Source organism: Lineus longissimus, chromosome 8 (assembly GCF_910592395.1).
Source record: "Lineus longissimus chromosome 8, tnLinLong1.2, whole genome shotgun sequence".
In the NCBI taxonomy this organism is placed as follows: Eukaryota; Metazoa; Nemertea; class Pilidiophora; order Heteronemertea; family Lineidae; genus Lineus; species Lineus longissimus.
The window spans coordinates 6,544,852-6,565,139 of record NC_088315.1 but is presented as its reverse complement, the minus strand read 5'-3'; the positions used below and the strand labels follow the sequence as shown (position 1 = coordinate 6,565,139).

Genomic DNA, 20,288 nt, shown 5'->3' with positions numbered 1-20,288 from the left:
CCTCTGCAGAGATGCACTGACATTTGTTTGAAGAAAGTCAAAGAAAAGAACTTCTTGGGACATACTGTTTTATTCAAATGATCTATCAAAATATTTTGTCAAGCACTTTCGTTAAAATTTTAACGGCAATAAATGCTATATACATAGTTGAAGTGACAAAGATACAAATCACTTCTCCAGGCTCTGTTTCATTTTATGACACGATACTGATCGGGTTGGACATTTCCTCTTGAAAGACAGAGCACTCCCACAGTGAAAGTCAATTAGGGATTTATTTATTGTGGCTTTTGGGGGGGAATGTAAATTTCAGATATGAAATGCCCAACATTTTTAAACAATTGCACAAGTTCTACATTCCTTTCTAAAATAAGAAGCACCAATATTGCATTTATAATACTGTAAATATGAAATCTTGAGTAAATACAAACATCAACTGATTACCATTGCAGTTTATTATATGTGCCAGTCACCCATCGAATGGATGACCGCACTCAACGTTGCCTAACTGGAGACAGCACACCAACCTTTAGGCTACAAAGGATTCCTCCATGGCTGGCGGGTAAGCTGGCCATATAACTGGGGTATACAATACACAGGCAACGTAGAATGGCAAGATCTCACGAGAACTTCAATTCCAAGACTGGAAGATGACCACAGAATTTTTGTGGTCCCAGGATATTCTAACTACCTGGATAAAATCATTTAAGAATATATGTATATGCTGTACTCTGACAAAATATAAAATACCTTTGTATACAAGCAACTCAGTTTAGCCCTGCTGTCATCAAGTTAAAATTGAAACTTTAGGTTTCAGCGAAAAGATTCTTTCAGTTTCTATCTTTCTCTGAATATCAAGTCGGTGTAGTTTTAACGCTGAAGCCTAGCAGAGCAGGGATAACCCCCTGAAACAGGGGGGGGGGGGGTTTGGTCCATGTAGATCTACATGGTTCAGCCGTGAAAGTGTTCATTGTGAAACAGCTTTGGTCCTGTTTTACAATGCTGGTCTAAAGTACTAGTATATGATGAAGGGAGTCGTATAGTAGATATCATATCGTGCGAAGGACTCGAGGCCGAGTTGAGTCCTTAGTAAATGCATCTAAACAAGTTCACTTGGATAATCCGTTCCAATTCTCCTGAAAGTAGCAATTTGAGATACCCGAACGCCGATTACTCCCAGTCAAGAATGCCAGACGATCATTGGCAATTTCCATTGTGTAGTGGTCTGGCTGAGTCCACAGACATTTCATAAGTTCGTACAACTGTTGGCGGTGTTGGTCAAGTTCTCCAACCATCCTTCCTTCTGGAGTTTCAGGAAGTAGACTGTTATTGGTATCCATTTCTAAAGCATTCTGGAGTTCACTGTAATCCTTAAACTGCTTAAAATTCTCCGGATAAGCAGCAAATGACCCTTCACATATGGTCCAGATGAAGGTACCGAATGCATAACAGTCCAAGTCTCTGGAAGTGTCGGTCCTTTCGTAGCAGTTCTGGAAGTTTTTGTGGAGGTGAAACGGAGGCACTTCCAATAAAGGTACATCCTTCCCCTCAGCACCCTCAGTGGATGCTTCAGGATCTGAGACTGATACCGTAGTGTGGAGTTTGATGTTTTCAAGTGGAGATTTCCAATGACTTAGGTGAATCTTTGGCTGGCTACCTCTCATCTGAAACAATTATAACAGTTTAACTCTCGAGAACCTAAGCTCCCCTTAACTTTTTCATGCCTCAGACAACTTATCCAAAAGCCCATTGATTCAAACTATCAAAATCAGCATGAAGATTGACATTCATTGAACAGTGTGCTGCCAGATGACAGCATGCCCATCTGACTGCCCCAAAAATACACTTGAGTTTTAACTTTTAAGTTTCCAGAAAGCTTCGCGGGACCTACTCTGCCGACTGACAAAATCACATTTTCTAAATCCCAAGATGCCTTACACCTGAGCTCTGCTCAACCCGCTTGACTTGGCCCGATCATGGCCACACTTCTCTCAAAACCAATGTTTCAATTCAGAAGAAAGACCCACTGAGGCAACTACCAATACCCTCCTGTTCCCTGAAACTACAACTTACTCGTATGTTTCTTGGTCTCAGATCGAGATGAACATACTGAATGTGATGCAAGAGCTGCAGACCTTGGCCAACTTTTAGCGTGAGCTCCAGACACTGCTTCAGGCTAGACTGCTCTCGAATCACATAGTCCACGATTGTCTCATCTGTCTTGTCGAATAGGACGTGGAATGTCTCACGATCAGGCATCCACAGTCCATGGCAGTTGACCAAACTCAACTTGTCTGGATGCTTTTTGCCGTTGTGTATGGTGTCTGTCTGTCGCATGATGTCACTGTAAAGTGAAAATTTCATGTAATTTCTATCTGCTGAAGCACATTTTGACACTACCCTTATTCAAAACAAATGAGCTGTACTGGATATTTCCTTTTTGAAGATGTTCCTTTATAAAGAGCCAATGGCATCATTAAGAGCAAATGGCATGATTAAGGTCATTGTTATGAAGGTATCGGCTGGCCAGTCACCTTTCACGTTTGTCAATTGGTTCTCATCATCCAAAATTGACATAAAATTCAGAATTCAAAATCTGACAGGCTTCTCACACTACTCCGATTTCAATCCTGTTTGGATCCTCGAACTTCATGACACTGGTATTTCGTTTCACCGTCACTGACTGTAAAAAACGTTAAGATGCTTTGGACCGCAAATAAGGTAAGGTATGTCGTAGTGAAAAGGTTAACTCGATGTGGAAGTAAGTGATCTTGGACTTGTACTTACTATGCATGGAATATGTCAACAGCCCTCTTCTTCCACTCCTCCTCGGAGTCACAATCATTCTTCTTTAGGACGTACACCACCAAATCATCATCCTCCGGACATTCATAGATTGTGTAATGGCCATCTTTTCCAATTCTCTCCCCGAATTCAATACCATGACCGTGCTCCATTTCATATCGTACAGAGTAGACCTCGCAAAGATTCAGGAACAAGGGTGGTTTTACCTTCTTGCCAAGATTTTTTAATCGCTCATCACCAAGTTTCTCTGCTTCCTCACACAGGTGCTCCATCTTAAAACACAAAAGGAAGATATAAAAAATATCAGTGGGTTAACTTCTGACGTTCATGTAGAACATGACTCGGCCGTCATGAAGAGAAAATTTCCCCTATTAGAACCCGTGCCGGAGCATCGCATCGCATCATTTCAAATCTGATTTTGGTACTAACTTCCATCGACATCATTTGAGTTCTGCAAATGACTCTCTGAGTTCACCTTCATTGAGAGTGGGGGGAGGAATAGTTTGCAACCTTCCCACTACTTCACCATTCGAAACATGCTCACATTTTATAAACATGTATGTTAGTGCTTCAGGAACAGTTACACATCATAGGTTGCGAATTTGTGACAAGCTAAAAAATATCTTTGCATACATACATTTATGGTAAAAAACCTCAGAAAATATTCAAATTAATGCCCCTTATACTTATGTAAAAACTTGATGCATGAGACAACTGAAATTAAACTTACCCTTTGAATGTTCCGAATGAACTCAATGTGCATCTCATCCATTTTCTGCGAGCAGATGCGCACCAGTCGTCCGCAAATGGATTCCGCTTGAATTCGACTGAATATCGACTCGATGAACTGGTCACGCCACCTGTCCAGGTTTCTCAGCTCTGTCAGATGGAGATCCTGCTTCGTCAATGCCTTCATTCCTTCCTCTACATAATCGAAGAGTGCACTTTGTGCGACGTTTATGACAGGTTTTAAGGACATGATGTCTCGCATGGTGCCCAATTCTTTTGGCGTCTGCTCACTATTGTTACGGATTTTGTATGCTTGTTCGAACAGATTATTCAAACAATCATCCGCTAATGTTTCTCGTAACTGTTTCACAAAACTGTAGAAACGATCTCGTCTTGAGTTCATTTTCTTCTCAAACTCGGCAATCATATCAGTAGGAATTAAACAGAGAACCTCATCGATGATTTTCACAGCAAATGATGCAGCTTTTGTGCGACGTTTTATCTCCTCGTCTTCTACATTGTCCATCTGATGCAGGTCAAATAATTTCCACAAGTGAGACAACATGGCTCTCTGATCTCTCAATGATGACCCGGACTCCAATGACAAGGCCTCAAACTCAGTTTTCTTCTCCCTTCCTACATCCTTTACTTTCTTTTTCGTCTCTTCAAGTGTCTTTGCAATACTTTCATCGTCTTTAATGATGTCATCGACGTACTTTGAAAACTGAGTCTTTAGGTGCGTCTCAGCCCGCTTCGCTTTTTCTATGAACTCGGGGACAATGTTCACAGCTGCAACAAATCCAACTTGTTGTTTCCCAAACATAGTAAGAAATTCTTCCATCAGCGTGATGACACGGTTCATCACTCGCCCCTCCAGATGCCTCATCCGCTCATACATTTTCTCCAGGAAACAAGCTTCAAACCTTTGAAACTTTGCAACATATTCATTACTTGGGTCAAGGTTTCCCTTCTTTCTTGCCACTGCCTGTTGTTTGGCAGAAATACAATGAAACAGATCAGAGGTAAGGAATGACTCATCCTTCCCAAGATGACCTTTTTCCTTGATTTTGTTCATAACTTTTGGCTCCAATTCTGACAAACGGCGAACTTTTCCAGCAGAACCTGAATTCTGTGACGTCTCCCTCTGTGGATCATCATCCTCATCATCTGATGGTTGGTTCATTTCATTTTCTTTTTTACTGAAATCGATCTTGTTAACGACAAACATGACAGTGGCTTGTGGGTAGCGTCCCTTGATATTTGTCAGTGTTTCACTATCCTGAAACAGAAAATAAAATGTGACAAGCAGGTCGTACATGTAAGGGTGTCAGGGAATTAGACAGATGGTGACCGTCAATTACGTCACAAACCTATGTACAAATACCTTTCTGAATCAGCCAGATCCTGAAGGATATAAGATATGTTGAAGTGGGTGGATAGGCAAAATATAGGATACAAGAGGTCGACTAGTAGTACCAGATCTTAGATCTAGCTAGAGGAAATTTAAACCTACCGTTTCTCTCCATGTTTGGTGGCCATCAATGACGTACAATATCAGCGGCTCCAGGTCGTTCTCGATGAGCGACACGAAGAGATTGTCCAGGGCTGCACTTTCACCAAACCCTGGGGCATCAATCAGCTGGATCCCATACTTCAAGATATCAACGTGAATGTGAGCTTGGATTATTTGTTGGACAGCCTGTGTGTCACCTCTGGATGATTCATTGGCTTCATCCCCATTCCTGCAAGGTGCCATGCCTGCACTCTGTAGATTTATCATTTTTTTAGGCAACACCAATTTCTTTCTAGTATCTGCATCCAGACTCTCTGTATTTCCATTTGCTCCCTTTTTCTTTTTAGGTTTTTTAGGGGGTACAAGACACTGAGGCCTCCCAAGGGCATTCCCTTGATTGTCTACCAACTGCCACATTTCACTCTCATAATTCTCTGCATAGTTTATATAAACCAGCCGAGCTGTACAGCATTGTGCCGACGTTGGCACAAGGTCAGTCCTTTGAAATATTTCATTCAAGAGAGTACTTTTCCCACAGTTCACCTGTCCTAAAACCACCGCCACTGGTTTCCGTCTCAACTCTAAAGCGCTACAGATGAAGTTCTCATCTTCTGGTGAGACAAGAAGTTCCTTCTTTCCATTAAAATATTCTTCTCCAGTAGCATCCAATAGATCCAGAACTTCATTGATAACAGGATGGAGTTTTTTCATTCGCTTTCTATAACTCTCAAAATCTTCCTTGAGTATTTCAGGGTCCATTTCAATAGACTCTGCCATTTTTGTTTCTTTCAGCTACACCGTCTTTGATATCTGCAGAAAAAAAAATTGTTTGCGTTATGATTACTGCAGGAGAGAAGACCTCCGACATGATGTATCATGCAGCAGAAGAGAGGAATAGTCTTCACTTTCAAAAGCCAAAAAACAGAAGCCTTATTCACCATGAAAGTACACTCTGGATGCAGTGGACCTGCCTGGTCCTGTTGCATCGAGGAAGGACAATCGATCAGGACGAGGAAATGGACTGCATAGAGACTGGAATTGTGACTACTCACACACTCTAGGTAGCCCACCCATCCCCCCCTCCAGCTACTTTGATGTTAGAACAATCACGGCCGTTAAACACTGGCATCTCGATTTTACGCGGACGACATGTCATCTTCACCCAGAAGACAAAGTCACAACCAGGCTTTTCACATCACACCATGTTATCAACCTGCATCACGTAATTGCACCCCAATCTATATGCCTTGTTTACACACTGCACGGACACACATAATTTAGAAGAGGTCACTATTCGTTTTGTGGTCAGGGTGGTGTCTCCCTGCTCAGTTGTATGAAGACAAGATTGAAGACAAGTTGAAGTGCAGTCAACTCAGTAAAAAAAGTTGAAAATTTACTACCAAAAGAGGCACGGACTTTACATATTCACCTTAGAATACAATAAATGTGATCAATGCGTGAGCATAACTGGCTTTAGTGACATTTTCTGAGAGGAGGAACAATTTTCCACAACCAGGAAGTCCCTTGTCACAGCACGGCAGCGACAGATGAATAAAAAAACTTTTAAAACGACAACAACAACGTGGACAACAAAAACATGGATACCCGAAGAAATTTTTGACAGATTTTGGCCTGAAAAATTGATAATTTCTCCTATTCCTCGGAGTATATTTCAAATAACTTTGTACCAATGGTAGGTTTTTTGTTTCCTCTTCGAACGGTTTTTGATATGTGTCCCAGATTTGTAGCGTATTGCCACACGAGCCTCTGTAAACCACCGTTTACATGATGAAACCTTTTTCGCCATAGCCCTATCACTGTAAAAAAAAACTTGCCATTTTGGCAGATTTGCAACGATTGATTAAAACAATACACCTTATATATCTTGTAGTATTCTCATATGACAAACTTAATTATCGGTTAATTATCATGCAGCAATCGGGAAACTGATACACGCTCACAAAAAATATAGGCCTATAGGCCTTTTCGAAGAAGACGAAGACGAATCGGGCAGTGCCAAATCAAATGTTCACACTCACTCAGAACACGTCAGAAGGCCTGAGCCGACTATGGACAATGCCAAGAGACACAGCGATTCGCAAATTGCACAAACTTCTTTAGAAAATTCACTGCAAGGAATGTCAGTCACTCAGTGAATCTAGCAATGGCGGACACCACTTGGGAATGAAGGTGTCACTGGCGAAATTCCCCTAATTGGAGACAACTACCTTATATTTGGGTTTTGTGACCAGCAACCATAAATTGATTATAGGTTCATATTTCAAAATCTTCGAAGTGGTTATTTGGTAAGTGGGGTACACACTTGTGCATTGTATTTGTAAGCAGAATGCATGGCCCTTACTGTACTCACTTGAGATGGCACGACACCAGGAAGAAACTGCATCACAAGTTCAGGTATGATTACCCCATGGACATTTTCTACCCGAGACAGAAGTTCCCTTCACACTGACTCTTTACCCAAATGATTGCATTGGATGAGAGCCATGTCTCTGTTTGTTAGAGTAATTTGTTGCTGATTTAAAAGGCCTGTATTCACAAGTACATGTAGGCTCAGCTCACACTGACTGGCCTAGATCCATTCAGCCTAGACAGATGACATGCGGGCCTAAAAAAAGATGTGTTGCATTACTCAGTGTGCCAAAACTTGTACAAGAACAGTTTGAATTGTTCTTCACATATTTCAAGGTGCAACAACATGTATGCCTATTGCCTTATGATTTCATAACCAGTTCCTGTTCAATGAATTTTTCAGATTAAAAGTCTTTGCTTAATTCCTCCTGTTTCAGGCTGTACAAGCAATGAACACGCAAAACGCCGAGTATGACGAACTGTTTAAAGTCGTTGTAATCGGAAAATCTGGAGCGGGGAAATCATCTCTGATACAGTGTTTTGTTGTGAGTATAACATATTTTAGAAAATATTGAACCCAGATTTCAGAACCATTTTTAGACACTCATGTTGTTATCTTGCTGTTGTTATAGAACTACCAGAGCCTGACAAGAGAAGGTGTTATTTTGTGTCTGACAAATAATAGATTTTACTTTAATCTTCAAAAGTTTTGATGACTATTTTCATTTGAGCAATGCTCCGTGAGATAGATAGAATTGAAATTGATTTCTAATAGAATGTCAACTTTTAGTTTCTATGGATTAACTACAATCAGTGACCAATTATTTGTCTTATTTGCGACTTATTCAAAAAATTTATTTCAGCAGAACTCCTTCCGAACTCAGTGTGTAGCAACATATCCAGTTGACTTAGTGAGTACAAATAGATTTTTCCTAAATCAGATGCATAACTATAGCAAAAGCACAGTTCCAAAGCATTATTTCATTGGGCCAGCTGTTCTGAGGAGTTGGTGGTAAGATAAGATTTGTTCAGGTCATTGTTTAAAACTTTGTGCTACCTCACACTGATTCATTCTTGTTTCTTTTCATTGCAGTACGTCAAATTGCTAGACTTAGATGACAGGGTCATAAAAATGGTGATAGTAAGTTTCTTCCTGATCAGTTGCAATTTTGTTGGTGAAGCTGTTCTTGTCATACTCAAAAACCAAAGTGATTGGATGGACACAATCTAGCAAAATGAATTATACATTACTTGGAGGATATTTTGAAGTATTGCAAATATTGATTGTTGTGTTATTATTTGGTTTTCAGTGGGATACATATGGTGGAGAGAAATTCACGATACATAGTGTCCGGGAATCGATTTTGATGTTGTCCAAAGGCATTGTATTGGTATATGACATCACAAGTCAGGTGAGTTACACTTGGGAAAGACTAGGGTTAACATGGTTAAAGTTGGATGATAACCTATAGTTGACCAGACTATAACCAAAAATCTTTAATCAATTTTTTATTGTCTGTGTCATAGTTCATCAGAGTTAGAAAATATCATTCTGTTGCAGAAATCCTTTGACGATGTGTGTAGTTGGGATGCCAGTCTTGTCCATGCTGAAGACATACCCAAACTTCTCATTGGTAACAAGAGTGACCTGGGGGCTGCGAGGGAGGTGGCATTTACGACAGGAAAGGTAAGTTGAATTGGTGCGTAATGAAATAGTGAGAAACATTGGCATTTCTATAGTGCTTTTCAGGTCAACCCTGCTCGAAGAGCTTCCCAATCCTAGAATGCCACAGGGATATTAAGAAGCAGCTAATAAAGCATTCTCTTAACAATTGAACTGTAATGTGGAAAGAACAAAGTAGCTCAAAAGGGATTCGAATCCACGGCCTTGCAGTCAGTAGTTCTGCACTTTAACCAGTATGTTCCCATACTTCCCGTGTCTGTTATCTCGTAGTCTTCAAGTGTCACAGTAGCAGTGAGAAGTAACTGGGAGACTACATGATACATGTAGATCCACTTTCTGGGGTGGAATGTGATTTTATAACTGAAACATGCATATTGAATTTGTGCAGAGCCTATACCTGACATCCCTCTTTTGGTTTTTAGGCGATTAGAAGGGGAGCACATCAGCAACCCCCCCCCCTTTCGACTGAGCTACTTGAAAATGTTGATAAAAAACTTTGCCAAGTCTTAGCCTCAATTGTTTTGAAGAACCTTGAGAGTCAAATTAGTCTTAATATCTTTGGCACTCTTTCAGAGCTTTGCTGACGAGTTGGGCATCCCATTTTTCGAAACGAGTGCAAAGGAATCAACGAACGTAGAGCAAGCATTTGTGACTCTGGTGGCAGATAGTATTGATAGACTAAAAGATGAAACAAGGCCACATATAAATGAAATCGTGCTACGTGAGAAGATGAATAAGTCAAAGTCAATACCACCTAAAACGAGTTGCTGGACAAGTTGCTGGAGAAGTTGATAGATTGGATCAGGTGGGACTTGACAATGAAAGCACATAACAGTGTGTGACAGTGTAATCTCTTTCAAACTTATATATGACTTGGGCTAGTGGTAGGCCCTTTAAAGGTCATAAGCTTTACATGCATTATATTTCAGCTGATTTTATGTGTATGAATGATATATTTATATAGATATTTGTACTGATCTATTTTATGCAAACTGTGTTGTATTAAGACTGTAATGTAAAACCTACCACATGATCACTAGTATGTGCAAGAAGTCAGCTGATGTCTGTGACCTTGTTTCTCTGAATAAAGCATTTGTCAATAAGATGTGACGGAGTTTGGTTTGTCTTTTAGATGGCCAAGTCTATTTTTACTTGCATACCTTGCTAAACAACTGGGGGCAATTTTGAACTTGCCCTTCTCCGCAGGCTGGTGAAATCCATACCATCTTGTCAACCAATAAAAACTAATTTACTCTCGAAGGAGTATTGAGACCAGTGTGAAATGTGATGTCGGAGCGAAGCACTTTTTAGAACCACCAGAAAAGAATACAACTATGTTGTAGAAATTCCTCCAATAATCTCTGAAGTATCATTTGAGCATTGTAATTGATATCTTCCATGAACATTTAAAAAAATGCATTATTGTGTATGGTTTTTTCAGATTAAAAGTCTGCTTTCCTCCCGTTTCAGGCTGGACAAGCAATGACCAGGCCATACGCTGCGTATGACGAACTCTTTAAAGTCGTTGTAATCGGAATGAATGGAGTGGGGAAAACATCTCTGATACATCGTTTTGTTGTGAGCATCTTCCACCAAGATTATAAAAACATTTTTAGGATCGAATGGAATTGAAATTGATTTCTTGATAGAATGTCAACTTTTAGTTTCTATTTCTTAATTTCTCACTACAGAACATGGGGATTGATTACAATCAGCAACCAATTATTTGTCATATTTGCCACTTATTTAAAAAATTTGTTTCAGCATGACACCTTCCAAACTGGGTATTTAGCAACAATTGGAGTTGACTTTGTGAGTACAAATATGTGATTCCCAAATCGGATGCATAACTAGCAGTAGCATTATTTCATTGGACCAGCTGTCGTTAGGAGGAGTACTAGCAAAATATAGTTGTCCACTTTAGCTTTCTCCTGGGAGAAGAAAATGCTGGTGTGACCCCCCTCTTTGGCATGGTGCCCATTCCTTCATGAAGGCAACCTTTTCTTCATTAACTTCAATTCAAAGTGTACCCTTTTTCTCGAACTGTGCAGAGTGCCCTTTTTTCAGCAAAAACAGCTGTGCCCTTTAGGAAAAAACTTTGAGGCCTGTATATCCAAAAAATTCTGTTTTTTCCTGGGTTCAATACCAAGTTCCTTTCATTTGTAATGAAATAAGATATGATAAAGGTTCTTGTTTAAAATGTTGTGCTACCTCACATTAATTCATTCTTGTTTCTCTTCGTTGCAGTACATCAAATTGGTAGACTTAGATGACAGGGTCATAAAAATGCAGATAGTGAGTTTCTTCCTGATCAGTTGCAATTTTGTTGGTGAAGCTGTTCTTGTCATACTAAAAAAACCAAAGCGACTGGATGTCCACAATCTCGCAATATCGCTCTTGCCAAAGGGACAAAAAAACCATTGTTTTGAAGGAGTTGCATTACCTTGGAGAGAGTAACACATTAAATTTTAAATAAAATTTGACCTCTGCATCTTGAAATGTCCTCAAAATGACTCGTTTTGTAAGAGGGGGGGAATTTTATGGAAAAATATGGATTATGCATTACTTGGAGGAAATTTTCATGTATTGAAAATATTAATTGTTGTGTTGTTATTTGGTTTTTTCAGTGGGATACATATGGTGGAGAGAGATTCACGATGCATGTCGTCACGATATCGTTTTTCAGAGGGTGCAAAGGTATCATATTGGTATATGACATCACAAGTCAGGTGAGTTACATCTATTTCTTCTGACAGATATCTATCAACTTATTTTGACAAATGCCTGAAGTTGAGACAAATGGTGCAATACCCCAGGGAGGCTTGGATATTTTTATTCAACACCACATTACATGTAGGTATAGGTTCATTGACACATGTCACTGAGAACCCTTAGGAAAACCAGATCAGCTGTTAAGATAAAGGGTGATACTATGGGCCCCTGGGGGCCCTCTTGTTTGCATCACCTGAATATGATCACCCCTGGCCCCTCCCCTCTCTAACAGTCTTGCATTAAATCTATTTTAGCTCATCAGAGGCCTACTGAAAGGTTGCAGGTTAGACCAGGGTGAAAGTGTTAGATGATAACTTGTAGTTGACCAGACTTATAACACAAAACTTTTTTTCCAGAAATCCTTTGATAATGTTTGTCGTTGGGATGCCAGCCGTTTCTCTGCTGAAGACATACCCAAACTTCTCATTGGTAACAAGAGTGACCTGGGGGCTGCGAGGGAGGTGGCATTTACGACAGGAAAGGTAAGTTGAAATGGTGTGCAATGAAATAGGGAGAAACATTGAAGTTAATTATCAGGCATTTCCATTGCATTTTTCCAAGCCAACTCTGCTCAAATCGCTTCTGGCATCCCAGAATGCTCCGGGGGATGTTGCGAGTAGCTACTCGCAACATCATCTTAGTAGCTATCACCTTAGTAGCTACCTTAGTAGCTACTCCGGGGGAGTAGCTACTATGGCATACACTAAACTATCAAAATCTCATGTGGAAAAAACCAAGTGGTCTGAAATGGATTTAAACCCATGGCCTCTGGGTCAGAAGTCCTGTTCTCTAACACTATGCCACCATGCTTCCCATGTCTGTTATCTTGTAGTCTTCAAACAACCAGGGGAACAGTAGCACTGAGAAATTACTGGGAGACTACACAGATCCCGAGGAATGTGATTTTAACACTGAAACATGCATTAGACTTTGGACAGTATCGTTGTAGCCTAAATTGTTCTGAAGATATCTTTGGCACTCTTTCAGAGCTTTGCTGATGAGTTGGGCATCCCATTTTTCGAAACGAGTGCAATGGATTCAACGAACGTAGAGCAAGCATTTGTGACTGTGGTGGCAGATAGTATTGATAGACTTAAAGATGAAACAAGGCCACATATAAATGAAATCGTGCTACGTGAGAAGATGAATAAGTCAAAACCACCTAAAACGAGTTGCTGGACAAGTTGCTGGAGAAGTTGATGGATTGGATCAGGTGGGACTTGACAATAAAGCACATAACAGTGTATGACAGTGGAATCTCTTTCAAACTTGTGTATGACTCGGGCTAGGGTAGGCCCTTTAAAGGTCATAAGCTTTACATGCATTATATTTCAGCTGATTTTATGTGTATGAATGATATATTTATATAGATATTTGTACTGATCTATTTTATGCAAACTGTGTTGTATTGTCTCATATAAAATTAATGTTTTTAATCTTCCTCAGTTCTGAGGGGTTAATGAATCACAATACAGTGTTCGAAAAGGTCAAATACTCTTCAAAAATGTCTGTGACCATGTTTTTCTGAATAAAGCATTTGTCAATAAGATGTGAAGGAGTTTGGTTTGTCTTTTAGATGGCCAAGTCTATTTTTACTTGCATACCTTGCTAAACAACTGGGGACAATTTTGAACTTGCCCTTCTCCACAAGCAACTGTGGAATCCGTACTATTTTGTCAACCAATAAAAACTAATTTACTCTCGAAGGAGTATTGAGACCAGGGTGAAATTTGATGTCGTAGCGAAGCACTTTTTAGAACCCCCCAGAAAAGAATACAACTATGCTGTAGAAATTCCTCCAATAATCTCTGAAGTATCATTTGAGCATTGTGAATTTATGGTATGGTCATTTCAGCCCATGGCCATTTTGACCAATGACCCTTTCCCCGCTTGCATGCAACAGCCCTCGCTCATTTCGCCCATCAAATTGGTGAAAGAGCATGAGACCTGCAGTCCTGATCTAGGAAATCTGGAGATTGTTCAACAATCACACAACAAAATCACAGTTCAACGCTAGGAGCTTACTTAAAAATTCAAGGCAGGCTATCCAGTAAACCAAGAAATAAAAAGTGGCTGTGGTCCTGGGAAACGAGCAAATTCTAGTTTACATGTCAATTTGATAATGAATTTATCCCTGGTCTCTTCTTGTTCCAGGACAGTGAATCTGACTGGGACAGTCCAACAGAACGGGTCGTATCGCCCAAAGATGGCCCACCGAAGATAGAACTGACTTCGGGTGAAGAAACTGTGTCGCCAAGAAAGCCTAAGCCAAGACAAGGTAACTTTTTTTAAATCGTGCATTAGGAGAAAACTGCAGGCTAAGAAAAGATTCCCTCATGCCGTTCAGATTGTCACAGGTCCACAGTAAACCGATTTCGGGGGCAGAATAACAAGTCTGAGAAAGGGATGACCTACCGAAAATTCATGATGGGTTTCAAATAAGGAGACTTTGACTTGTCACAAGATTGACCTGGACTTGTTACAAGATTCTAACAATACTTATTACTGCCAGATTTTCATGAGCGCACTTTAAATTATGACTCAAACTTTGACCTGAAAGTGAATGTTGTGATTTTTTATAAGGACTAAAGCCAGCAACTAACAAAGATGTCAAGTTCAGCAGTGACGGGTTCAAAAAAGACAAAGCAATAGACAAGCAGGGTAAAAAAAGGTAGGCACGGACCTCCAGAATGGTTTTATGTTTAAAGACTTATCATATCAATCTGAAATCAAACAAAATGTAAAGATTATCATGTATCTTCAACATACATCATTCTAAGATAAGTGTGTGGGGAATCATTCCGTACCAATAACTCATTTTAATAATCTTTGCACATGGGTACCGGTAACCTTAAAGTCACTGCGAAGATGTTTTTGATTTTTCACTCACCTCTTCCTGGTTGGCATGACATATGCCATTAATTGATCTATGTTTTGTAACTTCATATCCACAAAAAATAATAAACTCCAGTAGTTATCATTGATTTTGATCAGGGAAGTGCCTGACCTGAATAACAAGTGGGACTTGAATGTTGAGGAGTCATTTCTGTACTTTGTACTGATAGTGATGGACTAGTTTATAGACTAAAAATGGAGTATAGGTAGGCCTACATGTAGGTAATTTGCAAAGGCACTTGATTTTGAAAATATTTCATGTCATTTAGAAAAATGTTTCTCTCAGAGACCATCTCTCGTCTCAGGAAAGAAGAAAAGGTGGCTGATCCAGCCCTAGCAATTTTGTTGTAGTATGTTCTACTGGACTGCTTCAACACTTTCTGAACTTTAATTTTTAGAAATCTACAGAATGATGCTGGGCCGCCCTATGATTTCCGTGGTGAAATAACAGGTGAGCAGCTAGGTATCATGTAACAGGTTAATGATGTCCATGAAGCGGAAGTCAGAATTTCTATCGTTCATTCATAAATGTTTTATCTGCGTCGTTTAGAGCTCTGCAGCGCAAACTACTGGTTGGATTTTTTTGAAGTTAGGTTTTAATTGAGCTTCTGTGCTTTGCAACCAAACAGGATATTTTGGGTTCAGCATTGTCTTTTTTTGATCACATGCTTTCCATTATTTTATGTTTTAGATGACAAAGATAATGCAGTAAATGCGAGTAAAACAGAAGCACCACCAGGCTTGAGCCGGAAAGGTGACTTGTACGAGCCAGGCCAGCAGTGGCGTAATGTCAGTCATGCAAGTAAGTCTTGTTTTGTCGCAACATTAGAATTAGCTACAGATATTCCTCAGACATCATCAACTTCCTGCTTGATAATTACCTTAGGGGTGTAAGCGTGCTTTCAGTCCACTGACCTTATTTCATACTTTGTACATGTCGATCAATTCAGAGCTTTATTCAAAACGCTGTTGGTTTTTAATATGCTTAAAAGTAGACATTACGCACTGTCCCAAATCCCACTCCGAGGTGATCCTCTTCCTATGTATCAGCATCAGTTGATGTTGGGTTTTTGAGTCCTCCTCTGCAAACTCATTCATGAAGATGACTTCAGCCTTGACGTGATTGCCCGACATCCCAGCCAACCCATTTCCGCTTTAACTCAGCATTTTCCCAGCAGGCCTTCAGATCACTTCTGAAATCTTCTCAAAATATATTTCTACTGTCATTTGATTCTAAGAACCAGCAGACCCCTGGGATGACTCAGACGCTGAAGATAATGTGCTCGCTGAATTAAGAGAAACGTATGAAAAGAATAAACCTCGTTTGGGTTATAACAAGGACAAAGAAACCCCTAGGAACAAGGTTGAGAGGTCATCGAGTAAGAAAAGTGACAAGTTAAAGAGAGATGCTGTCGTTGTTAAGAAGGATAGTCCGCGATCGACTACTGGAGGTAATGACTCATTAGGACAGGTTGTGATTATCAAATGGTCCCTGGACTGGCAATTTAGAAAGCAAATAATAAAATTATATTCTTATTTCTGTTGGCAAAGTATAAAGTATTAAGTGTTTTACTACCATGAATCGGATAGTTGGCCGAACCACAGACCTCCTGTTCCTCCAAACCTATTGAGGTGCATTTGTAGCTGAAATGCACACCCTGCTTATTCATACCATGAGGTTGCTCCTGTCTTATACTGTGAACTGCCAAATTTTTGCAAAAATGAGGTGTATAAAAATTTAGTGGTTTACAACATTTTCTTTGTTTTAGACCAAGGGATTGACAAGGAAAGGATGATTTTGCAAACTGTCTAATGATGATATTTGTTTGAATTTTTGAATTTTCCTCCATATCTACACTATATGATGGCTGTCAAGACTTCTGGATCCAAATTGTCCCAAAAAGCTGAGAATTGTCAATATCTATTGACATCACCATTCACTTGAAAGATCTTCATCAGTACTTTCTGATGTTCCCATTTGTGTTGTGAGTTAATTGAAATGAAAACCTAAAACTGTGCTTTCTGAAAAATGACAAATGTTGACAAGTTGTGTTCTTTTGTTTCAGTGGGTGAAAATGATAATGATGTCGTACTTGGAGTTCCTATGCAGAAAATGCCTTCCAATCAGACCCCGGTAAATATCGTTGTAACTTTGAGTTTATGTTTGTGGAAAGAATGTTCCTCTTGAAAAAATTGTAGAAATATCAAGCATTTGAAAACAATTTGGCCTTCTGATAAAACCCATTGGACCTTGTTGAGGTTTGAATCTATGATGTTCAGATTTTGAGTCCAGAAAAACCACTGAGCTATTGAGCCACTTCACGCCTCTTTTAGTTCTAAATCTAACACAACAATCCGAATATTTGGCTGAAAGAATTGGTTATTTTTTCAGGGGTCGAGAACTACCAGTCCAAATCATTTGAACATCCAAGTCCTAAATACAAAAGCTGTATATGAACCTGCTGACAATTTGGTTGATTCTTATGGAAACAAGTGAGTAACAATGTACACGTCGTCCTATCGGTAAAGATAATCAATATAGGTCGGGAGATGTCTTTAACTCTCAGCAACTCAAACCATGAAATTTGTGTGACGCTAAAAAATTGTAAATTTACGCATTTTTACTTGCTGATAGACTTAATATCTTATTTACGGCCAAAATTAAATGATTGATGTCAATGATTGCCAATGTACTGAATGGTCTATGCACTGAAAAATTTCTATTTTCCAGGCGTGTGTATATATTTGACGGGCCTGTGACCGACTACTACCGTACTAACCTCAAGCCAGAAGTGCCAAAGGCCAAGATGGAGGAAGTTGCTGATGTGTAAGATGATGCATTGTTGGTTCATTAATTTCCTATTACTACACTTCATTTTTTGCAAAACCATTTGGCAACCTTTAAAAATTGCCATATAAGGGCAACGGTTCTTTCTAACATACTCACAACTCAACATTTCTACATTTTGTTAAATGAAATGAAAATGAAATCGTATATTTATTCAATTTTTTTCAGGGTTGAGAAGTGGATCTATCGAGGATGGAGAGAATTCTTTGGCATCCTTCGTATCATCCTCAGCTTCATAACAATCTCCTTATTGGAGTTGTACAAATTCATAATTGGTCAAACGCTCATGCCGATTGTTATCAAACTTAGTGATATGATGGGTGGATACGTCATAAAGCCATTCTTGTCAACAATTTTCAACAACTTTTTTCAGCCGTGTTTTGTATTTTGGCACAATATTGGCGCTGGTTTTGGTTTGGTGTTGGCACCGATCATAGACATATTCAAAGCTGCTGCTGGTGTTGTTACGAAGATTATAGGTGCGTTTCGATTGGTCACTGTGACTATTGACAAACGTCACATCGATCATGTCGACCGCATCGAAAATGTATAGTCAGTTTTCTGGTGAACAAAGATAAGAATTGTTTTAAAGTTTGTCTCGGAAACGAAATTTGATTTGCAAAGAAAAAATTGCTCAAAGTTCTCCTGGCTTTACGGAGACCACCTCATTGGTCAAATATCTGCGAAAAGTTCTTGATTTTTAGGTATATTCGAAAATCTCCTAAAAATCAAATGCACTTTCTAAGGCTTTCCTTCCATTCGATGCCTTACCTATGGCACACTTGTACTTGTGAGATATCTTTTATTACTTGAAATCGACATTTTAAGCACACTTTTCTTGCCTGTTATTGTTGTTGTTGAGTAATTCCAAATTATTAAAAGGATACTATCATTCAAATCCCGATTCCTTCCAGTTGGCCCTATTGCTGCCATTGCATGTCCGTCCTACCAGTGGAGGTTGAAAGCACTCTGGATACTGTAACCATTTATTTTTGGAAGCCTAATAATTTCCAGAGAGGGGGTACAAGGGCATAGGCCTTTAAGGTCAAGAAAAGATGTTAACACATAAATCAACCTTTCTTCCTTGTTTTTTTTATCAATATATCCAGTAGCTGAGCTGGGTTTTTTGCACGACAGGAACTTGTCCATTTTATTCTAGGCAATACAGTATTTACTAAGTCAAAGTGTATTTATTGACTATGATATGTACAGAAGTATTCGATTTTAAGAGTATTTTGTGAGGTGTTACCCGGTACTTATGCATAGCGCACACCTGTAGATGACGCAGTGTTAATTCTTTTGCAAATTCAGAACAAATCGAATTTCGCTTTTACATGTATTTCAGTGTTCATTTATATTGAAAATCAAAATAACTTTTGTTAGATAATACATATAAGTTGCATTTATTTGTTGAATAATCTGTCCTTGACAAAGATTTGAGTGATTTTGGTGTTCTTTTCTATAGATGCATGTATTTGGATTAGAAGATAAATTTATCCTGCCGAATATGATATAACAAGTCACAGTATAATTAGAAATGCATTCGAGAAAACTGTCATATATAATGCTGGACATCAAAAATATAAAAACATGCCTGTATATTTGCATAAATCCATTATGTATCAGGTGTTGCAAAACAAGCATGTTCTGTAAAATATTCATTATGTTTTGTAGTTTCAATTCTTGTGCTGGCCTTCAAAGAGATTGTTGTTGATTTTGGTCGAACTTCTTATCAAAACTTGATTATCTTTATGAACACAGTATTTTGTAATATGAATTGAGTTGAAATGCACTCAAAAATGAGCAAATTTTAAATGATTTGCTTAGTGTTTTTACTGCTAAAGAACAACTAAGTATATATGCTCCGTCCTTGCTTATATCAAGAGAATAAAACATTTTAACTGTTGATTTTGTACCTGACTATATGAATGTGTGAGTTTGTCAGGAGGCACTCCCCGCAGTTATTTTATTCTAGGATTGCTTTTATGATGTGTGAGTAATTGCATTTGAATACTATGAGTGTGATATTGAAACTTTATAGGCATAATACATTATGATTGCAATAGTCGGTTGAATAAAATGATGTTTATTATTATTTCATTGTCTTAGAATTGTTCATTGTTGTTCAAACAGAGGGAAGAAAGTCAGGATTTTCAAACCCCCAATCACAGCATCTTGCATGACAAAGAAGCATTTGCATTTTCGTTGTTTTCCAACAACTTCTTGCACGATTAATTCAGATTCAGGCTTTCGAAAGAATTTGCAGCTATCTGAATATGTGGATAACGACTGTACGCTTCAGATGCGACTTACTACTTTTTGATGCGATAGGTCACATATTCCATGCTTCATACACACATGTAGCTATTTAGAAAATCAGCATGCACATGAAGCCATAAATTGCAATACTCCGAACACAGTGGACTGGTCTTCTCCCACACCATGAGGAGATCCTATTAGGATGACGCAATGGACTGCCCCCAGAATCTTTAATTGCTCGACCAACAATTTTGTCGGCAGCAACTTCAATTTGCATGAAGGAGCCCTTCAAGGAGAATCACACTATCAGGAGTTGTGAATGTACCACGTTGTTGGTCTCCGATTGAGTTTACTAGTGTCTTGGCCAAGGGATGGAGTCCATCTTTGCCTGCCGTTTCATGTGACAGGTCTTCTAT

General features: G+C 39.1%; 3 protein-coding genes across 7 annotated transcripts; 2 read left to right on the top strand and 1 right to left on the bottom strand.

Annotated features, from left to right (window-relative positions):
• Positions 1-62: 62 nt before the first annotated feature.
• Positions 63-14,845, bottom strand: LOC135492871 (uncharacterized). 2 transcript variants are annotated; one of them, XM_064779559.1, is made up of 6 exons: positions 14,761-14,845; positions 5,045-5,854; positions 3,533-4,810; positions 2,785-3,074; positions 2,071-2,341; positions 63-1,661 (listed from the first exon to the last, which is right to left on the bottom strand). In XM_064779559.1, exons 2-6 carry the CDS (start codon positions 5,819-5,821, stop codon positions 1,107-1,109), a joined length of 3,171 nt encoding a protein of 1,056 aa, XP_064635629.1. In that variant the 5' UTR covers positions 5,822-5,854; positions 14,761-14,845; the 3' UTR covers positions 63-1,106. The 2 variants fall into 2 exon arrangements, with proteins under 2 accessions (XP_064635629.1, XP_064635628.1); XM_064779558.1 differs by lacking the exon at positions 14,761-14,845 and adding an exon at positions 6,474-6,579.
• Positions 6,636-19,711, top strand: LOC135492873 (uncharacterized). 3 transcript variants are annotated; one of them, XM_064779560.1, is made up of 10 exons: positions 6,636-6,737; positions 14,025-14,148; positions 14,454-14,541; positions 15,164-15,216; positions 15,457-15,567; positions 16,004-16,216; positions 16,832-16,899; positions 17,158-17,258; positions 17,497-17,592; positions 17,782-19,711. In XM_064779560.1, the coding sequence occupies exons 1-10, from the start codon at positions 6,735-6,737 to the stop codon at positions 18,164-18,166; spliced, it is 1,242 nt and encodes a 413-aa protein (XP_064635630.1). In that variant the 5' UTR covers positions 6,636-6,734; the 3' UTR covers positions 18,167-19,711. The 3 variants fall into 3 exon arrangements, with proteins under 3 accessions (XP_064635630.1, XP_064635632.1, XP_064635631.1); XM_064779562.1 differs by lacking the exon at positions 16,004-16,216; XM_064779561.1 differs by lacking the exons at positions 6,636-6,737; positions 14,025-14,148; positions 14,454-14,541 and adding an exon at positions 14,920-14,971.
• On the top strand, positions 9,900-13,995 carry LOC135492874 (uncharacterized). Of its 2 annotated transcripts, XM_064779564.1 has the most exons (6): positions 9,900-10,676; positions 10,863-10,910; positions 11,346-11,393; positions 11,726-11,827; positions 12,227-12,352; positions 12,858-13,994. In XM_064779564.1, exons 1-6 carry the CDS (start codon positions 10,581-10,583, stop codon positions 13,068-13,070), a joined length of 633 nt encoding a protein of 210 aa, XP_064635634.1. In that variant the 5' UTR covers positions 9,900-10,580; the 3' UTR covers positions 13,071-13,994. The 2 variants fall into 2 exon arrangements, with proteins under 2 accessions (XP_064635634.1, XP_064635633.1); XM_064779563.1 differs by having other exon boundaries at positions 9,900-10,910; positions 12,858-13,995.
• Positions 19,712-20,288: the final 577 nt, after the last annotated feature.

Coding starts and splice junctions, on each gene's coding strand:
- LOC135492871 (XM_064779559.1), bottom strand. CDS start 5,821: ATGGCAGAGTCTATTGAAATGGACCCTGAAATACTCAAGGAAGATTTT. Junction 2,342..2,784: donor GTTGACATATTCCATGCATA/GTAAGTACAAGT, acceptor TTCACTTTACAG/TGACATCATGCGACAGACAG. Junction 1,662..2,070: donor TGAGACCAAGAAACATACGA/GTAAGTTGTAGT, acceptor TAATTGTTTCAG/ATGAGAGGTAGCCAGCCAAA.
- LOC135492873 (XM_064779560.1), top strand. Junction 15,568..16,003: donor GCGTAATGTCAGTCATGCAA/GTAAGTCTTGTT, acceptor TTTGATTCTAAG/AACCAGCAGACCCCTGGGAT. Junction 17,593..17,781: donor ATGGAGGAAGTTGCTGATGT/GTAAGATGATGC, acceptor AATTTTTTTCAG/GGTTGAGAAGTGGATCTATC.
- LOC135492874 (XM_064779563.1), top strand. CDS start 10,749: ATGTCAACTTTTAGTTTCTATTTCTTAATTTCTCACTACAGAACATGG. Junction 11,394..11,725: donor GGGTCATAAAAATGCAGATA/GTGAGTTTCTTC, acceptor TGGTTTTTTCAG/TGGGATACATATGGTGGAGA. Junction 12,353..12,857: donor TGGCATTTACGACAGGAAAG/GTAAGTTGAAAT, acceptor GCACTCTTTCAG/AGCTTTGCTGATGAGTTGGG.